This window comes from Hemiscyllium ocellatum, chromosome 21 (assembly GCF_020745735.1).
Source record: "Hemiscyllium ocellatum isolate sHemOce1 chromosome 21, sHemOce1.pat.X.cur, whole genome shotgun sequence".
Taxonomy (NCBI): domain Eukaryota; kingdom Metazoa; phylum Chordata; class Chondrichthyes; order Orectolobiformes; family Hemiscylliidae; genus Hemiscyllium; species Hemiscyllium ocellatum.
The window spans coordinates 33,543,153-33,566,426 of NC_083421.1; the positions used below are offsets into that span (position 1 = coordinate 33,543,153).

Genomic DNA, 23,274 nt, shown 5'->3' on the forward strand with positions numbered 1-23,274 from the left:
GGGGGTGGAGGTTGGGTTGGTGGGGGGTGTGGATCTGACAAGGGAGTCACGAAGGGAGTGGTCCTTGCGGAACGCTGATAGGGGAGGGGAGGGAAATATATCCTTGGTGGTGGGGTCCGTTTGGAGGTGGCGGAAATGGTTGGGTGAAACTACATAATGATTAATGTGCAAAATAGTGGATGTAAAATGTGATAGACAGAGGTGTAATTTCCCTGCCAGTGAATTAGCTCAAAATGCTACAATCCAGCTATGAATGATGACCCTCCACTACTATCCTATCCTCAGTGATGGCAGTCTGAACACAACAGTGTAAAGCCAAGCCTGAGACATTTGCAACTATGTTCAGGCAAGGTGCTGAGTGGATAAGAACATAAGAACAAGGAGCAGGAGTAGACAATTCAGTCCCTCAAACCTGCTCCACCATTCAATTCAATCATTTCATCTCGGCCTCAACTTCACTTTCCTACCCACTCTCCATCACGCTTCCACCCATTACTAATTAAAATTCTGTCTACTTCTTCGTTAAATTTATTCAGTTTCCCAGCACACTACACTCTGGGATAATGAATTCCACAGATTCATGACCCTTTGAGAGAAGTAATTCTTTGGCATCTCTGTTTTAAATCTACTACCTCTTATTCTAAAACAATGACATCTCATTCCACGTTGTCCCACAACGGGAAACATTTGTTTTATGTCTACTGTATCAATCTTGTTTAACACCTTTTATACCTCACTCAGATCTCCTTTCATAAACTCCAGAGACTGCAGGCCCAAACAGATGATGATCAATCTTAGCCTACTCCTGAGATCTCCAACCTCACAGATACCAGTCTTCAGCCAATACAGTTTACTCCAAGTAACATCACAAAACACTAGGTACTATAAAAACCGTAGGCCGTGATAACATTCCAGCAATAATAATGAAGACCAACGCTATAAAGGATCTGAGCTGTGAGCCAAATTGGCCCACTACTGACATTTACTTAGCATTGCAGAAAATAGCCTAGGTATGTCCAATGAACAAAATGGATAACAAGTCCAACTTGATCAATTATCACATATTAATCCATTCTTAATCATCAGCAAGGCGATGCAAGTATGTCATCAAACATGCGACCATGTGGCATTTACTCAACAATAAACTGCTCGCCAACACTCAGTTTGGCTTTCACCAGGATCACACAGCTCCTGACCTCGCTACTTTGCCCAATCATGGACAGAAGAGCAGAATTCAACAGGAGAGATGAAATTAACTAGCTTTGTATTCAAAGCAACATTTGACAGCGTATGACATCAAGGAACTTTTGCAAAATTGAAGTCAATGCATATTGAGGAAAGGCTTTCCTTGGTTGGACTTGTACTGAACACAGAGGAAAATGGTTGCAATTGTTGGAAGTCAATTGTTTCTAATCACTACTGGAGTTTCTCTGAGTCGTAGCCTTGGCTGAACTATCTACAACTGCTTCATCAATGAATTTCCCTCCATCGTAAAGTCAGAAGTGATTATGTTTATGGTTGATTGCACAAAATTCCACACCATTTGCAACTCCCCCGATTCTGAAGTAAGCTGAAAATGTGTTGCTGGAAAAGCGCAGAAGGATTCCTGAAGAAGGGCTTATGCCCGAAACGTCGAATCTCCTGTTCCTTGGATGCTGCCTGACCTGCTGCGCTTTTCCAGCAACACATTTTCAGCTCTGATCTCCAGCAACTGCAGTCCTCACTTTCTCCTCGATTCTGAAATAAGCCATGCAACTAACCTGGATAATTTAGAATTGAGCTGATAAGCACAAAGTAACATTTGTGTTTCACAAGTGCTAGGCAGTTACTATTTCCAACAAGGATGAACCTAATCATTCATTGGTCAAAACCATCAGTGATTCTCCCACTGTCAACATTCAGGACACAGCAGTTCACTTGATTGACAACCTATCCACCACCTCCTCCACACTATGCAAGATGGCAGCAATACAGATGGTCTGCATTGTAGTAACTCACCAAATCTCCTTCAATAGCACCTCTCAAATCTGTCTCCTCTACCACCTAGATTTGTAAGGGTAACAAATGCAAATAATTCTCGCCACTTGAAAGTGCCCTTTTACACCACATCCTGGATTGAAATTAAATTGTCTTCCTTCACTGTTCTTTGGTCCAAATACAGCAATTCCATTTCTAATAACACTGTGGGTGTACTCACCCATAAGGATGGTAGTAGTTCAAGAAGGCAGCTCAACACCATTGTATAAGGATCTGGAAGGGTTTGTAATGAGGAGCGTTTTCAGCAATGACCACCATAATGATTTCACATGGCCCCGGATGGAAGAACAGATTTGGACTCAAAGGATTAAGACCTTCCATTGAGCTCCTCTCATATTTTTAGTTACAAATTCTGTCATACAAATGCAACTTGATTGCTATCATGTGATCTACTGCATCTTGTTTAAGACATCACCTCTTCTCATTAGACTTCCAATGTTTTTTCCTCAACCGCACTCAAACAATAAGGCTGCATAGATTCTACCAGGAGAGATATTAGTGACAACAAATCTACCAGATTTATCCGTCACCAAGATGAAAAACAACAACCACAACAACAGTTAGCAATGTGCAGTAAATGTTGACCTGGACAGCAATGTCCACATGGTACAAAAGAATAAACAAAAAAAAGCCAACAATAATCCAACCTTTGAGTCATGCATCACCACATTCAGTACTGAGTCCTCTTCAGTTTATATCCGAAACAATGTCCCAGCCCCCACACCATCATGTGAACATAGCTTCAATGACCAGTATCCATTGTTCCCTACCTTTTGACTAGTGATCTTCTCCAACATCAGCCTTTACATTACATGTCATTTGCTTCATGTTACCTAAGATGTGTTTTATAAACACGGCTTTATCAAAAGCCTCAAGTGTTTTGTGATATGGCAGTTCGTATAACTTTCCACCATCCATTATTGCACTTAGTAATAGCATTTAAAGAACCCAGCTCCATGAGTTTGGGTACTTCTGAGTTCCACATCATTTTATATGTTAGCATCCTGAGGAGACAGTTTTTTTGGGCAATTTTGACTTCTACTTTTTGTCTATATTCTTGGTCAGTAACTGATTTCAAATTATTTCAAAAGACAATTGGATGGCCACTTGACGTAGTTGGGATCTTGAAACAGAGCTGGGGAGTGGAAATAACTGGCTGATTGAAAGAGACCTAGCATGTACTTGATGGTCTGAGTGGTCTCCTTTGTGCTGTTGTGAATCTATGACTTTATATCAGGCTGAAGGCTTCAATGACCTACTCATGCCCTACATTTGTAAGGAATCATGTATTATATATATCGACTGTGACTCTAAACCAATAAATTGTCATACAAATAGGATAAGGATATCACAACAAGAAGCATTATTTTGTAAACAGCAAGTGTATACAGATATAGGATGTTCAATATATACTATCAAGATTGAAACAATTGATTGACTTGTTAAAGACTGTGTTTGTTACATTTAATGTTAATACATCTTTTAATATTTTGTTTTGTTCACGTTGCTGAAAGTGTCAGTGCCTTTAGATTCTTATGTTAGTCTGATGGTGACATTTATTTTAACTTACGGACTAGAGTGTTTTTAAATGTAGCTCCCAATAATTTGGGGAGACAGGCCTCAGGAATAAGATGTTCAAGCTAGAGTCCTTTCCATCTTTAATATATGTTGTTTTTTTTGTTTGATAAAAAAGGTTGAGACTCTCAACAAGTGTAGAACCATCAAGTACAATGATAGGCTTGGAATGGCAGGATGCCCAACCCATGATAGGAACTAAGATAGCTGACTACATCATTCACTATAAGAAACTGGATGATTATATCGACCCAAATCTTTATGCAGGTAAGCGTTCACTTCCTCAAATAAGCTTTCATTGTTCAAGACTTTTAATTAAAGTCAATTTTGACTCAATATTTACCAATCAATGTTAATTGCATTCATTTTTGTTAAAAAATTCAAGTCTTAAAGCTGGATGTCAAATGAAAGGTGGAATAAAATGGCAGTTTTTCATTCAAAATGCATTTGAAAGTATGTCTACACACTAACTTGCGGAGTGGCATTTCAGTTATGAATTTTGAAAAACAGCCTCATTGTGGTATTAAAACTTGAAATTTGTTTCTTTGTGACTTTTATTTTGGATGAGGTAATATTGCACTTGATTTTCACTGCCTATCAAGTCATCAATGGTGAGAATCAGTACCAGAGAAGTCACTCTATGTAAACACAACATTTATACCCATGGTTTAATGTGAGATTTGATGCCTTTGACTCCCCCTCCCCTCCCCCCTGCCACATCTACAAGTCGGAAATGTAGCCTGAGCTTGCCATATCATTTCATAAAATTGTTAACTTTATTTGTGGCTGGATTATCTGTTGAGAACAGTTGTACTTAATGTTCTTCCTCTGATTATAGGATGAAGTTTGTGCCAAGTGGTTTTGTTTTAATGAGCCACATGAAAGGTTGCCCAGAAATCTGAGGGTAGGATACTGAATCATGAGCTAGCACTGGTTGATAGAAAATAGGGCTGACCTTTTTCTCAAACTTGTGGAAATAAACCATCCTATGTTTGTTATTGACAAGTTACATTTTATCTTCTTATTGAATTATGATATGTCTATAATATGCATGCCCACAAATATCCCTTCAATGTGACATAGAGTTTTGTAATGCTTAGGCTTCTTTTCTCTTGAGAAGGAGCGAAATATCGTGTCCACACTTAAATTTAGAGGCCTATGCATGGATTATCAATAATTCATTTTTGTTGAAATCTTTTGTATTTGTAGACTTAAACTGGTGAATTAGTGTCAAAGAGGTATAATATAAAAAGTGATCATTCTGATAGCCAGAACCCATCTGCAGGACATCTTTCTGTTTCACAGTTCAAACAGAGAATAGACTGTGAGAATGTATCTCATTTCTATGAATTCATCTTGCGTTCATAATCCACACACCCTTCTTGCTCTTTCTTTCTGGAGAACAAGAAACCTCTGTTCTTATCGACTTTATCTGTCACTCTTAACAGGAACATAACGATTCTGAACTTTCATGATTAAACTTTTGAAAGCCTTCCACTTATCAGACATAGCTTTACCTGTGAACAGTCTACTTCAATTCAGAAAGTAAGGAAGCATGGGATACAGGGAGACCTGGCTGTCTGGATACAGAATTGGCTGGCCCATAGAAGGCAGAGGGTGGTACTAGATGGAAAGTATTCAGCCTGGAGTTTGGTGACCAATGGTGTTCCACAGGGATCTGTTCTGGGACTTCTACTCTTTGTGAGGAAGTGGAAGGGTGGGTTAGGAAGTTTGTTGATGACACAAAGTTTGGTGGAGTTGTGGATAGTGTGGAGGATTGTTGTAGGCTGCAACGGGACATTGACAGGATGCAGAGCTGGACTGAGAAGTGGAAGATGGAACTTAAACTGGAAAAGTGTGAAGTAATTCATTTTAGAAAGTCAAATTTGAATGCAGATTACAGAGTTAAAGGTAGGATTCTTGGCAGAGTGGGGGAACAGAAGGATCTAGACATCCATGTTCACAGACCCCTCAAGGTTGCCACCCAAACTGATAGAGCTGTTAAGAAGGCAGGTGATGTGTTGGCTTTCATTAGCATCGGGATTGAGTTTAAGAGCTGTGAGGTTATGTAGCAACTCTACAAAGCCCTGGTTAGAGCACACTTGGAATATTGTATTCAGTTCTGATTGCCTCATTGTAGGAAAGATGTGGAAGCTTTAAAAAGAGTGCAGAGGGATGCTGCCTGGACTGGAAGGCATGTCTTATGAAGAAAAGTTGAGGGAGTTAGGGCTTTTCTCATTGGAGCGAAGAAGGATGAGAGCTGACTTGATAGAGATTTACAAGATGATGAGAGACATCGATAAAGTGGATAGCCAGAGATGTTTTTCCAGGCTGGAAATGGCTCTCATGAGGCACATAATTTTAAGGTCATTGGAGGAAGGTTTAGGGAGATGTCAGAGGTACTTTCTTTTCACAGAGAGTGGTGGGTGCGTGGAATGCAGTGACAGCAGTGGTCATGGAGTCAGATACATTAGGGATGTTGAAGCGACTCTTGGATAGGCACAAGGAGGATAGTGAAATGTCGGGTATATAGGTTAGTTTGATCTTCGAATAGGATAAAAGGTCAGCACAACATCGAGGGCTGAAGGGCCTGTACTGTGCTGCACCATTCTACGTTCTATGTTTTATATTCAATCAACTTTTGAAAGCTCTCATCTCATTCCATTAAATTTTGCCTTACTCCAATTAAAAGTTTTAATTTTTATGGAAGCCTTATTCTTTTTCCTAACTGTTGTAAAACAAATGGAATTATGATCACTGGACCTTAAGTGTCTCAGTCTTTTGCCCTGGCTTATAACCCCGGAGAAGGTCAAGTTTTGCTCCTTCTCTGGTAGGAATATTTACACATTGACAAAGAAAGTTATTTGAGCACATGTAACAAATTCTTCACCATTCAAACCTTTAACATGGCGGTAGTCTTAGTTAACATTTGGAAAGTTAAAATACCCACAATTACAACCTTACTACTCCCACATTTATCTGAGATTTCTCTACATATTTCTTCCTCAATTTCCCTCTGACAACTGAGCAGGATGGGGTCTGGAGTACAAACCCATCAAGGAGATTGTTCCTGTCTTATTTCTAATTTCAAACCATATTTTCATTGGACCATTTTCCAGAAATATGTTCTGTTGTTACAGCAGCAGCGTTTTTCTTAATCAACTTTTCCTTGCTTAGCACAAGAGAAAAATTCTGATACAATAAAATGAATCATTTTCAAGTATAACATGTAAGTAATACTTGGTAATGTTTCTTTTTAAAGACTCATCACTTTCAAGTAATTATTAAATAAAAATCACCTTGATTGTAGCAGCTTGGTGTCAACATTATTATAATCCCCTCCTGGTTCAATTCGGCAAAACGTGTCTTGAAGCTCTTCAACCTGTCTGCAGATGCTGTCCAGCAGGCATCCCAATTTTTTTTCACAGTCTAAGTGGCTTTATCAACTTTACAGTCTTGAATAACATATTTTTTGCTGACGTTTTTAAAAAAAGTGATTTGCTTTGCTTGTGTTGACTTCATGTTGGCAGTAAAATGAGACTACATTAAGCACATGCTGTTCTCTGAAGAAAACAGCCATCCTGCACTAGTATGAAGAACTTAGGCAGGTGACCACTTAATGCAGATGTTCATTGGTAATAAAGTCATTATATTCATCTGTGTCATTATTATCAACAAGTGCCCTTAGTTTCACCTATAGTGCAGTTGACGAAGAAGCAAAAGAGATTCCTTTTTGCTGTTGTAGAATTGACAATTTAAATCATGACGTTGTTTGTCTCGTGAAATCCCATCTGCATGTTAGTCAGTTCACTTAAAGAAGCTATTACTCCCATATTTGCAAGTTACTGTGCTGGGCAATGTCCTGACATCGCCGATGGTCATCTGCTTCCAGAATCACATGACTTCACAGTGTTGTTCATTATAGCAGCAATTCAACAAAGCAAGTTAACTTGTAATCTTCACCTTGATTTAAAACTAATTGTAATGAAATTTTGAAGAACTGATTTCAGAATACAAAGAAATGGCGTCACTAATTTCACAGCGCTTTCATTTAATAACCTGGACAATGCCTTGTAAAAAGATGATTAGGAGATAATTTCCAAAACTAATTAATTAACTAGAGATGTTGATTTTATATTTATACACCTACCACCATTAAAAAATGAGCACTGGACATAAGTACAGCATTTTGAGAATAGGTTCTCCACATTAAGGCTTTATCCAGATAATAGAAAACCTTAATAGATTGTTTTTTTTTTACAGGCTCTTCGGCCCACCCGCCGAAGTGCAACCCACCCATACCCCTACATTTACCCCTTACCTAACACTAAGGGCAATTTTGAATAGCCAATTCACCTGACCGGCACATCTTTGGATTGTGGGAGGAAACCGGAGCACCCGGAGGAAACCCACGCAGACACGAGGAGAACGTGCAAACTCCACACAGTCAGTCGCCTGAGTCGGGAATTGAACCCGGGTCTCAGGCGCTGTGAGGCAGCAGTGCTAACCACTGTGCCACCGTGCCGCCCTTAATAGATTGTTAAGCAAATGTATTTAGGGATATCGACTGAGTTCAGTTAATATGAGGTTAGGACACAGCTCAACCAGAATCTCATTGAATGATGGAAGAGTCTCAATGGACTGAATGGCCTTTATGTTCCTTTTACCCACAATTGATTCTCACATACAATTGTTTGTGATGGATGAATAATATTAAAATCTAGCTCATAGATAGAGGAGTAAGAGGTTGATTTTTGAGAGTGTGCAAGACAAGTTTGAGACTTTCTGTCCAGGGGCTTGTAGCACTGCCTTCAAGTGCATGATGATGGAGGGTGAGATTGGAGTCGTGGGAGCCACAGGTGAGTGGGGAGGATACTGTGCGTTGTTGAAGGTAGTTGCATTGGATAATGATGTGGGACTAATTCAAGTCACTGCAGAGATTTCTCAGAAAACACTCATACTCTTCCTTGCTTTGGTAGCCATGTCAGAAAAATACTTCGCTATTTCATCCATCAATTCATGCCTTTCTTTAGCTTCCAAGTTTCCTGAAGCCAAAGAAGCCCAAATAGCTGATCTTAAAGCTGGAATAGACAAAATACTGCATGCTTGCTAAAATGAGGGATCTTTCTTATTAAAACTGAGAGAGGCATCTGCCCCCTTTCCTGTGTTTGGTTAAACCAAAAGTGGTCAGATTTGAGACGGGTTGACTTAAAGTTTGATAATGTTTGCAATTTACTTCTTTTATGATGCAAACCAATGTGTTATAGGTTTGCAGGTGCAGGATGTGGGGCAGAGGTGGAGTTTGTTTTCAGGAGGAGTTCGGGGCAGGGTAGGCAATAGTAGAATATTGGAATTTCATGTTTGTTCCTTATAGATTCATGCCCACAGGATCTATATTGAAGTCGTCCAGACTTGACTCTCTGAAAAATAAGACAACAACAAATTATGTATATATTGACTTGTGGGTTCTAGACTTTGGTGGCAGGATAGTTACTCTTGTCCATTTCTGGATGCCTTGAGTCAGAGATTGGAGTGTTCCTGTTGAATGCCTATAATCTGCATGGAGAAGTTGCTTCCACAGTGTTTTGTGAGGATTTCTAGATTTCTATGTGAAGGAACACAATGGATTTCCAAGTTAAGATGGTGTTTAACTTGAAGGAGAACTTGGAGGCCATCCCATCCACCTTGTGACTCGTGTAATGCACATTCATGATAGCTATCATAATTATTCAGAAACATGGCTTCTAAGGTGGATAAAGCCATGCTTTATATTAAATTTCAATTTTTTTCTATTATATATTAAGGGAAGGACATAGTTTTGATTTCATTTTTGATTTCTGTGAATGAAAAGTGAGTTGTGTTAGCTATTTATTTAATGGATTTATGATGAAAGATGTTGATTTGTATATATTATCATTTTTAAGGTTTAGGTTTTACAGTAGTGATATATGGAGTTGGTACCTTTTCGAGAATATTTTAAAATCACTAGGTCGGACAATCCTTCTGGAACAGTGTCCTAATCCAAACTGTTAGGAAGCTCTGGAGTGCTCATGGAAAATTGAGACTGTCTTGATTTATGATTGGTGGCATTAAATATTATTCGTCTCTTGGAATGACAGGATAGGACAGTTAGCTCAGCATGAAGTTTCATTTGTGAAACTTCCAAACCTGGATTATTTGTTTGGAAATCTTCAGGTTATTAAAGCTGTCAGATATATGAATATTAATCTAAGAAGACTTCATCATTCACCAGAAACAACTGGCAAGAATCATTTAGTTTAACTTAAAGATTTGATACAGACGAGTAATCTTTTTTCTGGATTGAGTCTCCATATTGAATAATATCTGGAAACATGATAAATCTTCATTGCATTGTATGTTTTAAGATTTGTCTAATTGTGCTCGATATCTCGATTACTTAGTTTGTAATTTTATTGCTGTCATTTACAAACTAAACCCTTCTGTTTTTCAAGAAACTCTACGGCCACATGTAATTATGCTTCTGTGAATGACCATCACATTAATTAAAATGAAAAAAAATCTATCAAGCAAGGAGTCATTCTGAGACCTGACTTGCCCAACAGTAACATCAGCTGGTATCATTAACAAGCTCAAGAAGAGACATTACTAAAGAAAGAGCATTGAGTGAATGCAAATGTTTGTGAAAAATAAACTGATTATGGTCACTCCCACTGATCTCAGGTCTTTAACGTGGAAATAGGTCAACTTTTCACTGAGGTTTGAGTACCTGTATTGTTGCTGTTGAGGGTAAATGTATTGAATCTTTATTTCATATGCCTATAACAAGATCGCTTCAACTAAATTCTGCTTAGAGTAATAGGGTGAATGTTTTCTTTTTCTTTCGTAATTTTAATTGATCTTGTTAAAAGTACATTAGCAGCCTCTTGTGAATAAGTTTATTGACTTACTAGCATGGTAAACAAATAGCAAAAGTAAAACCAGTGATCTGAGTTCTTAGGTGCTAACCAAGTGGACAATATTTCATTACATTCCTTACTAGTGGCCTGTCATGGTGTAAGGAATCAGGAGGTGAGTCAATCCTGCAGAATACCTGACCTATGACTTGATCTTGTAGCCAAAACATGTGCAATTGGTTTGGCTAAGTCTCTTGTTAACACTGTCTTCCAGGAGGTTGGCAATGAGGATGACAAGTTATTAAATGCTAGGAGAAATTCATTAGTCTTCCTTTGCTTGGTGGTGATCATTGTTTGATAGTTGTGTGGCACACATGTTATTCGTTACTTATCAGCTTAAGTCAGTGTTTTGATCTCAAGTCCCAAAGATGAAAGACTATATTCTACCTCCTGATCCATATCACATGTATTTGGTTTGAACTGATTATTGATAGAAAGTTGAATGAAATTAGATGTAGTTTTGTTTTATCATTTTCATTGTTACCACTTTATATCTAAATGTGATAAGCACAACACACTAGTAAAGAAGTTTCTTCAAATTGGATCTTTTCTCGTTGTTTATTTACAAATACATGAACCACAAAGCTGTCAGCTCATTCTGTTTTAAAACAAAGTGGATTTGTGCTTTAGGTATCCCAACATGGATGCCATTACAGCAGGTGAGCTGTAAGAACTCTGTCGAGCTTCCCCAAACACCAAAGCATAAACTTGCTCACAGGTAATTTGACCAAGATAAGAATGTGATCAATGCAAATAAACAATGTAGTCACTAACTATTCCATCTCTCAGCTGATTGCATCTCCCTACAAGTTGTGTTTAAGAGGTGAGAAACAACCTTTTAAAAAATGCTGTTCTCCAGAAGCATAACCACACGCCTTGATATTAATCATTTTTCTTCATTGAAGCTTCCTAATATTAAATGTTCAGACAGGAATAAGAATTAGTGTCCATTTGGGTAGTTCATTCAAGAAGTTTGAAAAATTTAACATTAGCTTTCCTGCTAGTTGAAATATTACTAAAAGGATTCTCAATCAAAATGAGTGTAAAATTTGATCCTTGCAGTGAAATGGTCATTCTTTACTGTATTGAGTCTCATGTTATTTATGTATCAGCTTGGCCCAGTTATCAATGAGTCTCAAAGATGTAGATTCCAGTTGCAGTACACCTCACAGCAGTGCTTAGAGAGCATTGTCTGAGACTGCAGGCTTACAAAGTATTGTCACAGAGTCTTATTCTGTTGCTGGCATTCACTTGCCATTTCTGGGTTGTTGCTGTCTACACACCCACTGTTGCATTCTCTTCTCTGACAGTAGCACTTACATTTAAAAGGAAATCCAATTCAACGTGCTTTCAATCTTAAGGACATTAAAGGGGCAACACGATTGCAAGTGCTTTCTTCTTTGTTGTTCAGTTGATGACTTTTTAGTAACATCATGCCCATTTTTATTACATTAGAACTATGCTGTAGGTTCCTTTTCATTGAGGGTCATAAACTGAAAACTTCAATAAAGTCATAGAGATGTACAGCATGGAAATAGACCCTTCAGTCCAACTCGTCCATGCTGACCAGATATCCAAACTTAATCTAGTTCCATTTGCCAACACTTGGCCCATATCCCTCCAAATCCTTCCTATTCGTATACCCATCCAGATGCCCTTAAAATGTTGCAATTGTACCAGCCTCCACCACTTCCTCTGGCAACTCATTCCATACCAGTACCACCCCCTGCCTGAAAAAGTAACCTATTAGGTCCCTTTTAAATCTTTCCCCTCTCACCCTAAATGCATGCCCTCTATTGGGCGGCACGGTGGCACAGTGGTTAGCACTGCTGCCTCACAGCGCCAGAGACCCGGGTTCAATTCCCGACTCAGGCGACTGACTGTGTGGAGTTTGCACGTTCTCTCCGTGTCTGCGTGGGTTTCCTCCGGGTGCTCTGGTTTCCTCCCACAGTCCAAAGATGTGCGGGTCAGGTGAATTGGCCATGCTAAATTGCCCGTAGTGTTAGGTAAGGGGTAATGTAGGGGTATGGGTGGGTTTCACTTCGGCGGGTCGGTGTGGACTTGTTGGGCCGAAGGGCCTGTTTCCACACTGTAAGTCTAATGAAATCTATTTCTGTGCTCGCCCACCCAGGGGAAAATACCTTGTCTATTTATCCTATCCATGCCTCTCATGACTTCATAAAGCCCTCAGCCTCTGATGCTCCAGGGAAAACAGCTCCAGCTTATTTCAGCCTCTCTACAGCTAAACCCTCCAACCCTGTCAATATCATTGTAAATCTTTTCTGAACCCTTTCAAATTTCACAACATCCTTCCTATAGCAGAGAGACCAGAATAGCGCACAGCATTCCAAAATTGGCCCGATCAATGTCCTGTACAATCACAAGATGACTTCCCAACTTCTATACTCAATCCACTGATCAATCAAGACAAGTAGACCAAACACTTTCTTCACTATCCTAACTACTTGTGACCCCACTTCCAAGGAATTATGAAGCTGGCACTCCAAGGTTTCTTTGTTCAGCAACACTTCCCAGGACCTTACCATTAAGTGTAAAACTCCTAACCTGACTTTCCTTTCCAAAGTGCAGCAACTCGCATTTATTTCAATTGAACATCATCTGCCACTCCTCAGCCCATTGGCCCATCTGATCAAAATCCCATTGTACTGTGAGGTAACCTTCTTCTCTATCCGCTACCGCTCCAATTTGGTGTTATCTGTAAACTTACTAGCTATACCTCCCACCTACACATCCAAATGATGACAAACAATGAACCTAGCCCCAATCATTGTGGCAAATCACTGGTCCAGGCCTCCATCTGAAAGGCAACCCTCCACCGCCACTCCCTGTCTTCTGCCTTTGAGTCAGTTCTGTATATAATTGGCTAGTGCTCTCTGTATTCCACGTGATCTAACTTTGCTAACCAGTCTACCATGAGGAACTTTGTCGAACACCTTACTGAAGTCCATATATATCATGTCCACCACTCTGCCCTCATAAATCCTCTTTGTTACTCTAAAAAAAAACTCAAATCAAGTTTCTGCGACATGATTTCCAAAGCACAAAGCCATGCTGACTATCCCTAATCAGTCCTGCATTTCCAAATACATGTACATCCTATATCTCAGGATTTCTTCCAACAACTTATCCACCACTGATGTCAAGTTCACCGGTCTTTAGTTCCCTGGTTTTTCCTGACCACCTCTCTTAAATAGTGGCACCACAATAGCCAAACTCCAGTCAACTGACACCTGTGACTATTGAGGATATAAATATCTCAGCAAGGGTGCAGCAATCACTTCCCTAGCTTCCCACAGATTTCTAGGTTATGTCTGATCAGGTCTCAAGGATTTATTCAACTTTATATGTTTTAAGACTTCCAGCACCACTTTGTCTATAATATGGACATTTTCTAGATATTGCTATTTATTTCCCCACAATATATATCTTCCACATCCTTCTCCACAGTAAACATTGATGCAAATTTAGTATATACCCCATCTCCTGCAGTTCTACACGTGGCCACCTTGCTGATTTTTAAGGGACCCTATTCTCTCCCTAGTTACCCTTTTGTCCTTAATGTGTTCATAAAATCCCTTTGAATTCTCCTTAATCATTTTTGCCAAAGCTATCCCATGTCCCTTCTTTGCCCTCCTGATTTGCTTCTTAAGTAGACTCCTAATGCCTTCATAATTTTCTAAGGATTGATTCAATCCTTGCTGCCTATATCTGACATATGCTTCCTCCTTTTTCTTGACCAAAATCCCAATTTCTCTAGTTTTCCAGCATTCCCTACACGTACTAACCTTGCCCTTCACCCTTTTTAAATTCCTGCCTACCTTCTTACATTCTCTCATCAGAATCCCGTCCTTACCTCTACCTATACGTTTCAATGTGTACAATGATCTCCTGCTATTCTGTCTCCTGTTTGGGAATATTCTGCACCTTCTCCAAGTTATCCTTGACCCTGCCATCAAGAAGGCAATACATCATTTTGATTTCTCAGGTTGGAACCTGACATACCCCTCAATACATTACAACCCGTCTTGGTATCAGAAACTCTGCTATTCATGATACATTCCATTGAGAGTCCATCGCCCCTTACATTTTCCAAAATAACATACTTATTTAAGATGGAGATAGCCATAGAAGACTCATACACTACCTGCCTCCCTCTCCTACCTTTCCTGACAGTAACCCATCCACCTGACTGTATCTGTGGCTTTTCTTCCTTCCTAAAGCTGCCATCCATCACACCCCCTGGCTCCAGTAAATTCCTCATTGCTTCTCACTGCCACTCCATACGATCCATGTGATACAATAGGATTTGCAACCAAAGATACTTCCTCTTGACATAATCATCAATAACATGGAAGCTCTCCCTAAACTCCCACATCTGCCTGGAAGAGCACATCACTGTACTAACGGCCATTTTTGCATCTTTTTTTTTAGATTAGACTTACAGTGTGGAAACAGGCCCTTCGGCCCAACAAGTCCACACCGACCCGCCGAAGCGAAACCCACCCATACCCCTACATTACCCCTTACCTAACACTACGGGCAATTTAGCATGGCCAATTCACCTGACCCGCACATCTTTGGACTGTGGGAGGAAACCGGAGCACCCGGAGGAAACCCACGCAGACACGGGGAGAACGTGCAAACTCCACACAGTCAGTCGCCTGAGTCGGGAATTGAACCCGGGTCTTCAGGCGCTGTGAGGCAGCAGTGCTAACCACTGTGCCACCGTGCCATCTTAACTATCTTCAGACCCAGAAAATAGTCTCACTGCTCTTAAAAAAAAACTGCTCCAAGCCAATTTAATACTTTTGTGGTATATTTTTAAAGTTTAATCAAACGACAGATTTCAATAAAACAGATAATCAAAAAAGAACCCATTCTACTTAGTATTGTAGCTTTACAAAATAAACAGCAAGGTTACACTTTAAAAAGCCACTTAGCTGTTTCTGTGTTGTGAGCTCTCCTGCACAGGTTTGTCTAAAGTCAGCTGTCAATTTCGCTGTTTGGTAACTTTTTCTCAGAGTGAACTCCAATATCCAGAGACACTTGAAACCAGTCAGCAAAGGCAGTAGCTGTGCAGATTCACTGCTGGGTCAGACAGCAGTCTAGGTTTCTTTCTCCATTTGAATCACTTCCCATGTGGTCACTGCCACTGCTTTTGCCGAACTTCCTCCTTTTTGTAAAGTGCCATTGTTTTGATCTTTTCTTTCCCAAAGTTCCAAAATAAGGCAACATCCTGTTAAAAAAGGAATTATTGTTCTTTGAATTTGAGGAAATCAGCTCAAACATTGAAAATACCTCAAAAAAGGAACTGTTCTTACAGCCACAACATTTTCCTGTCCTCCATCTTGGATTACCCAGAATCCTTAAACTAACGATTAATGCCGACTCGTCTTCAGTGAGATATACAGTATATGTATGTAAGAAACTATGTAGTCTTTTGGTATTCTTCTTTTATGTACAAGCTGACTGGATGGGTAAATGGGTAACATTCCTAATTTATGCACACATTCTTGACAATACAGCTTTCCAAATGTCAGCTGGATATTTATTTAGGAAGATTGAGCCTCCTGCTTCAGTTCCTTCACTTATGGGAAATGACAGGCAGGATCACAATGGCAAGTCGGGATCAGAAATCACATGATTTCCTTTCTACCATTCTGTCATGTGGCTGGACAAAATTCATTCTGCTGAAAAATTAATGAACTAGTTAGAGTTTCTCAGCACCAACTGATTAAATCAGTTATTCTTGAGTACTCAGAAATAACATGTCTTTGCGTCAGAAGAGGTGAAAGCTTAGAGTTGAATGTGTTGAGCCTTTTATATAATGGGTGGTCTTATGGCTGAAGTGATCTTATCATTTGTGACCTTTAAAAGAGTTTTACTGGAGATATTACCCCGGTGCCTCCTTACAAAGGATCTTCCAACAGTGCATACCACCAGCAGTCAGGGAATCTTTGATCTCTTTTCCTATTAATTATATTCATAAGCTCAGGGCTCAGAGTAAATTGTCCCAGCTTTTATTTGATTAATCTTTTGATAAAATGTATGGCATGTCTCCACAATATCCTGACCTTTCGCTTGCGTCTACATTTTAGCCGTATCCCAAATTACAAACATTTCTTTTCAGATGAAGTCGGAACTGCACAATCTTAACTCGGGGCTTTGACTGTTGGATATCTGCCTGCGTTTCTGTGAATAAAGCCTGGAGATTTATTTACCCACAGATAGATGGTATTCCTAGCTGATCACTCTCTGAGCCACAAGCTGAACTGCTTTAGCCAGTGTGTTCCTGAGAGTGCAGACTTGCTTTTCAAATTAGTTACTCCTGTTTATCTTCATGTCAGGATTTCTTTTATTTCTTTGTTCTTGCTTTGAAACACAATTAAGTGCCAACTTAGATGACCTTTTGAATTAAGGAAGACAAAACCAGAATGCCCAACATCCATAAAGAGAAAAGAAATGTGAATGTTTTGGATTCAAATATTTTTGTAGTATTGGTGGTAAAAAAAAAACAGGGGTGAGAAGTACAGTGGAGGGCTGTTGGGGGTTGCAGGAAAAATGGTTCTAACTTATAGATATTGGCAGTCCCCAAATTGCAAATGAGTTCTGTGCTGGAGACTGTTTATAAGTCGATTTGTACATAAGTTGAACATAATGCAGGACGATATAAAGGAGCTACTAATACAAACAGAAACATTCACACCTTGGGTCTTTACAATCAGAATCTTGTATAAGATTGCGTTCATAAGTACAAGCATTTGTAAGTCAGATGTTTGTAAATTGGGGAGCCCCTGCATTTAATTACACAGTTATGTGATGCTACTATGTTTTAAGAGGTTTATTTTGGCCTTTTTTTTCTGAACAGTGGGTTTCAGCCACAGGTACCGAGCTGACCCTTCCAGGCCAATAAATTAAATATCCTGTGAGGCTTTAGGGTTTTTAAAAGTTGAAATAGAAGCAGCTTGAGTGGGTGAGTCAGGCTCTATTAGAATCAGGGTTTTAGTTTAACTTTCAGCAGTGTTTGGGGTTTAGAAGCTGGTTGTGGAAGTTGCTACTTCTCTCTCCAACACAGCTAAAAGCTAAGGTTCTCTGCTGCAGGAATCCTGTGTGAGAACAATCTGTTTTACTGAATTTGCCTTTGCCAAGAGTGTTTCTATGGGATGTTACTATATTGGAACAGTTGCTGTATGGACCAGGTCAGACCCCTCAAAACATTTCAAGAAGGTAGCCCAGACCCTAGCTTTTCTGGTTGTTCTAAGAAATGTAAAATGGACCTTCCAAGAGTGATGCAGCTGGTCAAACCACTCAGTTTTAAACAAAACCCAGTATGTATTTGCAGACTCCTGAATGAAACATGACAAAAGAGAACAGAATGCAGAATCACTTACCCTATCTGAAAGTCTGAATTGACTAGATCACATCTGAATGATGCTGTTCCAATTTCCTGCAACATCCCATAAACATACCCCTTGGTTAAAACGGTAACTTCAAACACAGGTTCTTATGGGAGAGAGATAGCAGAGAGAACCAGCTAGGGATCATTTGCTGGAGCATGGAACCGCTGTTTCTCTGGCCCCAGTATTTTCCTTTGACCAGCAGTTTCAAATAGTCTGCTTGCTAAAAACTAAACCCAACAAGCAGAATCCCTGAACTGAGAGAACTAGCCATTCCCCTTTCATTGTCCAAGTGTTTTAACAAGAAACCTAAAAGCCTTTTTTCCCTGATTGTTGCCTTAGATAGTATCTGTTACCCATAATCAAAGTAGCCTTTTCCTAGACAAATCAGGGAATCCCACTTTAAACAAACTGAGGACTACATAACCTTGCTAAAGGAGCAGCATCGTCACAGTAGTTAAATAAACTATTATTCCATTATGATTTCCATTAAAGTTAAAGTTACACCAAGTCTTCTATCACCAAGTGTGTACTTGCCTGTAGGGTAAGAACAAAGTATGTTTTGCTTCAGTCTGAGTAGTCTGACCAATTGAATTGCACCTAGAACACAGCACCTTGCACTTGCCTTTAAATAATATAAAGATTAGGGTGTAGGCTAACTCCTTGATATATTTGAAGGGAGTTTGGGCTGGTTCAAAACAGTTAATAAATTGATTAATATTCATCTTTCTTCTAAAAATAAAATGATGAGATGTTCAGAATTTTAGATTTTATTAGTGAATTTTATTTAATATTAATATAATATTATGCTCATACTTAGCACGCATGTGTCCAATATGATGTAGGGCCCTATTTTAACATTTCAAGAACAATACGGAGAGCTTTTTCCTCTTGTCAATTTTCTCTGTCCTCTTCTTATAAAGGAAGGTATGGTTTCTACATTACCAATCACTATATCGTGGCAATTTCTCAAACTGCCAAAAACATTCATATGATGTCATATAAGACCATAAGTTATAGGAGCAGAATTGGGCCATTTGGCCCATTGAGTCTTCTCTGCCATTCAACCATGGCTATGTAGTGAATGCAGCAATAGTCTTCACATCATTGGGTTTGATTCTGTAGCTGAAATGATATTCTGTAGGCATTAGGTATTGCTTGCTGCTTTGTGACCATGGCCATTATTTATGTATGACTTCAGACAATAAGTAACATTGAGCAACAGTGAAGTTCATCTCTGTGCATCTGTTCAGATTGGTCCTCTTGGTCATATATGTTCTTGCAGTGAAAATGACCGATTCTCTTTCTATAATCTTGAGCGACTGAGGGTGCATCTCCCAGCTTAGCATCAAACATAAGGCAATCCTGATCTGTCTTGCACAGACACAATTGCCTAGATTTTCTTAGTGGCATTGTACAATGCTAATGTTGGTCCATTTGTTTGAATTGCCAAGATTAAAATGAAAAGATAGAGTAGTGTCTTTAATGCAGATTTAAAGTGAAAAAAAATCTCCTCAACGCTCCTCTTAACATTCTGCCTCTTGCCTTAAATCTGTAAGTACACAAGTATTTCAGTATCATCAACGGTGAAATCTGGATCATTTCCTACTTCCAGTGAGTGATCACTGTATCATTGATAGTCACTGGTGAGGTGCCGGAAGACTGGAGGTTGGCAAACATGGCGCCACTGTTTAAGAAGGGTGGTAAAGACAAGCCAGGGAACTATAGACCGGTGAGCCTGACCTCGGTGGTGGGCAAGTTGTTGGAGGGAATGAATCCTGAGGGACAGGATGTACATGTATTTGGAGAGGCAAGAACTGATTCCGGATAGTCAGCATGGCTTTGTGCGTGGGAAATTATGTCTCACAAACTTGATTGAGTTTTTTGAAGAATAACAAAGAAGATTGATGAAGGCAGAGCAGTAGATGTGATCTATATGGACTTCAGTAAGGCGTTCGACAAGGTTCCCCATGGGAGACTGATTAGCAAGGTTAGATCTCATAGAATATAGGGAGAACTAGCCATTTGAATACAGAACTGGCTCAAAGATAGAAGACAGAGGGTAGTGGTGGAGGGTTGTTTTTCAGACTGGAGGCCTGTGACCAGTGGAGTGCCACAAGGATTGGTGCTGGGCCCTCTACTTTTTGTCATTTACATAAATGATTTGGATGCGAGCATAAGAGGTACAGTTAGTAAGTTTGCAGATGACACCAAAATTGGAGGTGTAGTGGACAGCGAAGACGGTGACCTCAGATTACAACAGGATCTTGACCAGATGGGCTGAGAAGTGGCAGATGGAGTTTAATTCAGATGAATGCGAGGTGCTGCATTTTGAGAAAGCAAATCTTAGCAGGACTTATAAACTTAATAGTAAGGTCTAGGGAGTGTTGCTGAACAAGGAGACCTTGAAGTGCAGGTTCATAGCTCCTTGAAAGTGGAGTCGCCGGTAGATAGGATAGTGAAGAAGGTGTTTGGTATGCTTTCCTTTATTGGTCAGAGTATTGAGTACAGGAATTGGGAGGTCATGTTGCGGCTGTATAGGACATTGGTTAGGCCACTGTTGGAATATTGCGTACAATTCTGGTCTTCTTCCTATCGGAAAGATGTTGTGAAACTTGAAAGAGTTCAGAAAAGATTTACAAGGATGTTGCCAGGGTTGGAGGATCTGAGCTACAGGGAGAGGCTGAACAGGCTGGGGCTGTTTTCCCTGGAGCATCGGAGGCTGAGGGGTGACCCCATAGAGGTTTACAAAATCATGAGGGGCATGGATAGGGTAAATAGGCAAAGTCTTTTCCCTGGGGTCGGGGAGTCCAGAACTAGAGGGCACAGATTTAGGGTGAGAGGGGAAAGATATAAAAGAGACCACAGGGGCAACCTTTTCTCGCAGAGGATGGTACGTGGATGGAATGAGCTGCCAGACGATGTGGTGGAGGCTAGTACAATTGCAACATTTAAGAAGTATTTGGATAGGTATGTGAATAGGAATGGTTTGGAGGGATATGGGCCAGGTGTTGGCAGGTGGGAGTAGATTGGGTTGGGATATCTGGTCGGCATGGATGGGTTGGACCGTAGGGTCTGTTTCCATGCTGTACATCTGTATGACACTATGACTCTAGTGCTTCCTGTGATAGAATGTAATTTATTGCATCCCAATGTTTGTTTTTTTTTGGTTCTTTTTGACACCATCTAACAATTTGATATTCCCCTTAGAGCTAGGAGAATAGGGTTTTGCATTTCCTCAAGAGCAAGCTGTAGTAGTTTAGAAATGTCAATCGGAATTTATCCAAGATGTGAAATTTCCTTAGTCAGTGTGATTTCTCGTATCACCTACTCAAATTCTTCATCAGATTTATCATCATTTCAAACTGTTAAGGGTAAAATGGCTATAATAATGTGATACTGAATAAATGAATCCCTTTTTTCGGTGTTCACTCGCAAAATTAATCTGGAGGCCAAAGCAGACATTTGTGCTAACCCTGTAATCAATAAATTTCATATTGCAATTACCATCTGTTGCCCTAAGTCATGATAGAAAGAACTTACCATATAAATGGTATGTATTTAGATTGTCCATCTGTAATATGCTTGCATATGTGTGCATTCTGTCAAGTAAAGTTTGTTTGTATCCCACTTAAATCATATTTACATCACACAATGAATATTGTGCTTTTGTGTCCAGGCAATCCAGAGTCACGGTGAGGAAGAATATTCTGCAATGTCTTTCTCATGGCGACCTCTTTACTTCAGGACATGACTTTCAGCCGAAATAAAGTTCACTTGCAAGGGTGACAGGAAGCAAACTAAGGTTAAATCACAGGCATTCATCTTTGATTTGTGTATTGTTTTTTCTTGAATGATTATAAACGGCAAAGAAGCATGAAGATAGGTGAAAATTAAATTTGTGCTCTCCATGTTATAAAGTCATAGAATTACAGTGGAGAAGAAGTCATTAAGCTCTTAACAGTGTCTGTCACAATTCTCTGTAAGATCCACTGAGCCATTCCCACTTGCCAACCCTTTTACCACAGTTCCACTTATGTTAAAGAAGGAATAGCCAAGCTACGTTGGGGTGTAATTTCTTTTGATGCTTCAGGGCATGCTGCACTCATGAATCTTAGACTGAGGAACTCATTTCCCATCTGTAAGAAACACAACAAAAATTAACCGGGGTAGAGGGAACGAGAAAGAAAAGCAGGACGGACTCAGATTTATTTTGTGCTTTTCATGACCAATGGACATCTCAAAATGCCTTATAGACAATGAGGTACTATTGTAAAATGAAGTTACCATTGTAATATAGGGAGCAGCAATGCATAGAATAACCTTTTAGAAACTTAATGTTCGCCCAAGCAACAATCATAAGAGTAGCTGAAAAAGTGAGTCTCGGTTGTTTAAAATAAGTAAAACTGGAAAGGAAATAGAATAAAAGCAAAATTACAGATTGCAAATGATCTGGACCATACTTTTTTTTATGTGTGAGATACTTATTCGAATGATCATAACTGTAATGAGAATTGGAGCAAGACAATTGTGAGGGTTTGAAGAAAATGGAAAATGGAAATCAAATTTTGTGACAATGTAACTGTTTATTCATTTCAAATGTTTTATTCTCAGGCAAAACAAGACAGGATATAGTTTTGCGCAAGAATCATATTTTCGCTGTTAATTATTATGAGTGGTGTTCCCAAAGAAATAAAATAATGGAAAAAAAACAAAGGGTCGTTCCTTATCTTTAAATTGCATGCAGAAAGCTTTCGACTGGCACTGAAGAACAATAGAGTTGGTTGTAACAAGACTTTCCTGAAAGAGTGGTAGACAATGTTTCACAGGAAGTGGAGAAAAAAGATGGGTGAGTGGACCGAGTTCAGTGGATCTTACAGAGAGTTGGGACAGGCACAACTAAGAGTTGAATGACTCGTTCTGCACTGCAATTCTTTGATTCTATAAACATGGAGACCACAAACCCAATTTTCACTAATTAATAGAAAATGAGTATGCAATTCAGAGATGAGAGAGATTGATCCCTGAAATCATAGACAGCTCTACTGCCCTGAGGATTCACTGTCTGAGCCAAAAATCTAAAGAGCGCATAAGATTTGTCCCTGGTTTCAGCTGAACTACCTGCTCCCCAGCTTGAATGATACATTTTGTCATTGCTCAAGAAAACATCATGTCAGCTGAGGTTGCAAATGCTGATTGGTTTTCTTTGACCTTGCTAGATAGCGCTGACTGTAAAGACCTTATAACCAGGTCAGTTTCCCTCTTTTTAAGCACCTGCCGATCCCCCTATGACACCACCACCACCCATT

The 23,274-nt window shown here is 39.6% G+C and overlaps 1 protein-coding gene across 6 annotated transcripts in view; it reads left to right on the forward strand.

The window, feature by feature from the left end:
* Positions 1-23,274, forward strand: part of LOC132825811 (astrotactin-2-like) — a 1,607,744-nt gene that overhangs the window by 1,158,646 nt on the left and 425,824 nt on the right. For all 6 annotated transcript variants that reach the window (XM_060841306.1, XM_060841305.1, XM_060841303.1 and 3 more), the window contains one exon: positions 3,731-3,879. In XM_060841306.1, the coding sequence (XP_060697289.1) occupies positions 3,731-3,879 (149 nt within the window). The remainder of the gene's footprint in view (positions 1-3,730; positions 3,880-23,274) is intronic.